This window comes from Montipora foliosa, unplaced genomic scaffold, assembly GCF_036669935.1.
Source record: "Montipora foliosa isolate CH-2021 unplaced genomic scaffold, ASM3666993v2 scaffold_447, whole genome shotgun sequence".
Classification (NCBI taxonomy): Eukaryota; Metazoa; Cnidaria; class Anthozoa; order Scleractinia; family Acroporidae; genus Montipora; species Montipora foliosa.
The window spans coordinates 142501-147500 of NW_027179753.1; the positions used below are offsets into that span (position 1 = coordinate 142501).

A 5000-nucleotide genomic window follows, 5' to 3' on the forward strand; every position below is an offset into this window, starting at 1 on the left:
ATCGTGGATAAATTCCTTCCTGTGTGGTTATTTTCCATATCCGACGCGATTTGAGCCATTTCACAATTTCGTGGTTGACAACGGTTATAATAAATCAAGGAAAGCTATGATCTTCGTAGTTATGAACGCAATTTTTACAATTGCGTAGAGAAGCCTGAAAAATTCAGGACTTCAACGGAGTTTTAACCCTTGACCTCGCGATTCCGGTGCGACGCTCTAACCAACTAAGCTATGATGCCACTGACGTTGGGAGCTGGTCATTTGTGGGTTCTAATGGTCCCGTGAGGAATGAATCAATGATGAAATGGTATATGAGATGAATAATATATGAACTGCGGATATGAAATCAAGGAAAGCTATGATCTTCGCAGTTATGAACGCAATTTTTACAATTGCGTAGAGAAGCCTGAAATGAATCGCAAATGATGAAGCGCGAATGATGAAATGATCATTTTATCAATGATGAAATGGTATATGATTCCTCACGGGACCATTAGAATCCACAAATGACCAGCTCCCAACGTCAGTGGCTTCATAGCTCAGTTGGTTAGAGCGTCGCACCGGAATCGTGAGGTCACGGGTTCAAACCCCGTTGAAGTCCTGAATTTTTCAGGCTTCTCTACGCAATTGTAAAAATTGCGTTCATAACTGCGAAGATCATAGCTTTCCTTGATTTCATATCCGCAGTTCATATATGATTCATTTCATATACCATTTCATCATTGGTTATAATAAAATCCCAAGGCTTCCCAGGTGCCACCAATTTGAGTCAAATATTCCCGGATAAAATATTCCCACGGTCGCAATTTCACAGCAAAGTCAATTGACAAAGATTGAACTTTCATCTCAGCCCACCATCAACGCAATAGCACTACTGCGAGAAACGTGATGCGGTGAATATTGCAACAAAACAGCGTTCAAAGGCGGTGCTTTAGCACCATGTGGCCACGGCTTCCACCGTTGATAACAAACTGACCCTTACCGGGGTGGCGGACCGTAGTTTGTCAACCGCAAAAATTCTTTATTCCCCTGGGTTTACTGGCATGACTGCATTCACTCAGTCGTCCAATCACAGTCACGCCTCCTTTGCGAAGCCGCAAAGCATTGACAGGCCGTAGGCTGTTCGCGATCGTAAGTTTGTTTATCAAGCCTTCAAGGCATTAACATTAATTATGCAAATAAAATTTGTTCCCGTAGTTTATCAAGCGCATTTTTTTTTTATTCCCCTGGGTCTCCCGAAGCGAGTGTTTTCTCTCAGATGCTAATAATTAAATTTCACTGGCTTCAGTAAGTCCAGCCACAAAATATTCCCAACGCAATATCCTACAAGAACAAAGGCTTGAGTCAATGCAGTTCTGTGCCACACCTTGCACATAGAAAGCGGCTTCTCCTCTGGAAGAAAGTCACGGTTACTCTTGGTACTTGAATAGCACAGTTTTGTTGGTTTTCTCACTAATGAATTATTAATGAATTTTACAATGTTTATAAACAAATCATAATTGTAAAACAAGACCATAGAAGCCCACAGTTAGCTAACTTTTCGTCTCGCTTTTCTGCTTGGTTTGAACTGAATACGCAAACGAAAACCTAAAGCACCTGGTCGTTGACAACAAAGCATAAACTTTATTTTTTATAGTTATCAATTGCATTTTTTTGTTTGATATTTAATTCCTTTTTCTCATTTTATACATGTATGTAGCAAATTTGGTTCTAACGACTTACCACGACTCACCACCTTTTCTCTACGATCACGATCCACGACCATAACTTAGTCTTGTCCTTACTTGCTTGTTAAAAGAATGTTTATTTGTTACTCTTTTTTTCTTTAAACAGCGACAACTAAACCAACAACTAAGATGATAACAAATCCAAAAAAGCAATTAACAACAGAGAAGTCACACGATGTCGGAACGACATCAAAAGTACCCCATGTGTCATCTTCATTGCAATCTGAAAAGCACGAGACGAATGTATTCAACCCTACAAAAGGTGCAAAGGGTATGTGACCAGCCTCCGTGTAATCTCTCTATTTTGGGGTATCACAGACATCTCACTGGTCGGGATGGCCTTCATCCGTAGATAGAAAAGAGAGATTACTCCTCAGGCTTTTAAGGGAGGTTTTCCTGCTACGTTATCGCCGCCATGTTGTTAGGACAGTACAATAGATCAGTCAATGATACCTTTTGTTCGTCCACCAGCAATTGAGCATTCCACCATTCTTATCTGTCTCTATCTATAAATTGCTTGCAGACCACATGTATGACTATAGTACTGCTTTTGTTTTGTTTTGTTTTTTTTGTCTTCTTCAATTCTTTTGGGTTACTTTTTGCCCTTTTTTTTCCAATAATACACTTATATCGTAGCCTTCCAGTGGGTTCAATTCGTAGGTTTCCCTTGGGTTTTATTCCCACCCTGGTCAGAGCTTTTCTCTGCCCTTGTGTGGGGCCAATTCCATTAGTAGGGCTAACTCTCGCATGGTTTACATGGGTATAAAACTAGCACTTCACATTACCCTTCAATAATTAATTCTTTTAAGAAACTGGTCCCTGATATCTAAATCGATAAGAAAGAGTATATCGAATGGTAGACTGACTCCCAAAAGACGTTTCTAAGGCACTTCTTTTTATTAGAAATGCTAGGGGTAACCCTGCGATGGACTAGCATCCCATCCAGGGGGGATTAAAATACTCCTAGTCGCTTAATGCTACGGAAACCGGGGAAGAGCACCGGTATGTTGAGTCATTGGCTCGGAAAGAGCTTACCTGTACCGAATGGTAGACTGACTCCCAAAAGACGTTTCTACTGGCACTTCTTTTTATTAGATTCCGACACACAGTGAACTCTACTTAACATATTATGTAAGTTAGAGACGAATGAAATTCTTATAGTAACTCTGACATTCAAAATTCAGTAGGTGGAATTATCTGTTAATTTATCTTATGCTAATGAATACTTGCAGACACAGCGTCCCCAGTCTTGAAATATATCATTGAGTCCAATCAGAAAAAAAAGAATAAGTGGGTCACCATAGTCACGATCAGTGTTCCGGCCGCAATGCTGATAGTCTTGTTGATTCTTCTGGGATGCATAATCAAGCGACGAATGGTTTCTAAAAAATCAGGTGGGCAAAGAAACTACACCAGCATCCTGATTAATGAAAACCAGTAGGCTATTCACCTGCATGGACCAATGTTGGAACAATATGTATCCAAAGTATAATTCATTCCCGTATCTATGCCTTTATCACTACTCAAGTGTAGACAGCTCATGCTGCGAAACACGTCCAAGTATTTTATACAGGCCATCATTTAATTCATTGATTAATATATATGCAAATTTCAGCGTGTTGATTGGCAGAGAGCACATCAATAGACCACTTTCGATATATTAAAATTCAGTCCAAAACAAAATCCATCAGCTCGAGACTCTGGGGAATAAACTCATACAAATCCTTATATTTATTTCCCAGAGACTCGAGATGATGTCTTTTGTTTAGGACAGAATTTTAATATATCGAAATTGGTCTCAAACAAAGTACAGAAAAGTTAAATTAGTGCATATTGTTGGCTTTCACTCACGTGATCAACGGCCATGTTTTTCAACGAAAACAAAAGAATACTTTTGCATAACAATATCCATAGTTGAATTCCCCGAGAAGCTGTCCGGGGTTCCAACATGGTGGCCGCGGCGTCATATGTTGAAATTAGAGCAATTAAGGTGAAAAATTTGCATGTATATAATCAATAAGTAATCACAGGCTCGTGCAATTTTTGTTCGTCTTTGAAAACAAAAAAAAAAAAAAACTCTTACTTACTAATCTAAATTGCACTTGAAATCGTGTGATATCCGTTACAAATTGAACAAATTGATTTTGTTAATCTGACGTTAACGCAGAAGGAAGGGTTTCGCTCCGAAAGCGAGAAGTTGAAGAAAAGGGCAGTTATAGTGCAAAGCAATTGACAAATGATCAAACCCACCCTTCAGAAAGTTCAGTCCCTTTAAGGCGGATCGCAGGCAAAGGATCAGAAACCGAGTTTCATTTCTCCAATTTATTAGATGGCTGCAGCGCGGAAGCCAAAGATAAAAACACTTCTCGGACGGAGGATAAATTCCCAGCAACTTCCCCTTGGAGCAAAGAGCACGTTTACGACAATATGTTACCGCCTGGAGATTCATCCAAGATGCTTAGCGAGCAAGATAATAAAACAGGCGATCAGAAGTACCTCTATGCTACTGTAGACAAAACAAGAAAAAAGAAGGCAAAATCTGGGGTAACTAAATCGTGTTGTCTTGTATTCATCTATTGTACGGCGAAGTCGCGCTTCAAAAAGAGGTGACCAGAGCTTGTAAGCAGTTCCTCAGATAATCTATAAAGGATAGATATTGATGCATATCGGTTTAAAGATCCAAGAGAGAATTGGTACTTGATTATGAACAGGTAGATATAGACGCCTAAAGTTTTGAAAACTTTCACAGATCATTACTAAAATGAAATCTCTGCAAAATTTCACTACCAATAATTTCCGCCAGCGAGAAGCCTTTGGATTCGGCTAAACCGAACTGACATGGTTTAAAACACAGACTTTCGTTACTCTTTTAGGTTCATTTCAAACCCGTCAGTGGCGACCTTGTGTATGCTGAACTTGACTTCAACCCTTCATCCCAGGATGCGTTCGGAGCGGCAGCAGAGGAAACACCAACCAAGGTGACTGCCACTGTCTACGCCAGTATAGAAGAAACATGTGGTTGAGGAGAATTTACTTGGCGTAAACTCTTTCGACTTTTTTTCTCGATGATTGTTTTGGTATTTTATTTTTCGCCAAACGTTTTGAGGAAAGTGGTGATAAGCATTTAACCACAAATTGTTATCTATATTGGGTCAGAACACCTCACTTAATGGAGGTTCAAATTAGTTTTAATACTGTCAACAGACTGTACTACTTTGAAGGAATGAGTCTCCCCGGCTGTTCCGCATAACGGCAAAGTTATGGTACCATGTG

At 39.7% G+C, this 5000-nt stretch overlaps 1 protein-coding gene across 2 annotated transcripts in view; it reads left to right on the top strand.

Annotated features, from left to right (window-relative positions):
- Positions 1–5000, top strand: part of LOC137989221 (uncharacterized) — a 51840-nt gene that overhangs the window by 45466 nt on the left and 1374 nt on the right. For both annotated transcript variants that reach the window (XM_068835072.1, XM_068835073.1), the window contains 4 exons: positions 1834–1998; positions 2960–3121; positions 4057–4271; positions 4601–5000. The exon at positions 4601–5000 is cut by the window's right edge and continues 1374 nt beyond it. In XM_068835072.1, the coding sequence (XP_068691173.1) occupies positions 1834–1998; positions 2960–3121; positions 4057–4271; positions 4601–4750 (692 nt within the window). In that variant the 3' untranslated portion in view covers positions 4751–5000. The remainder of the gene's footprint in view (positions 1–1833; positions 1999–2959; positions 3122–4056; positions 4272–4600) is intronic.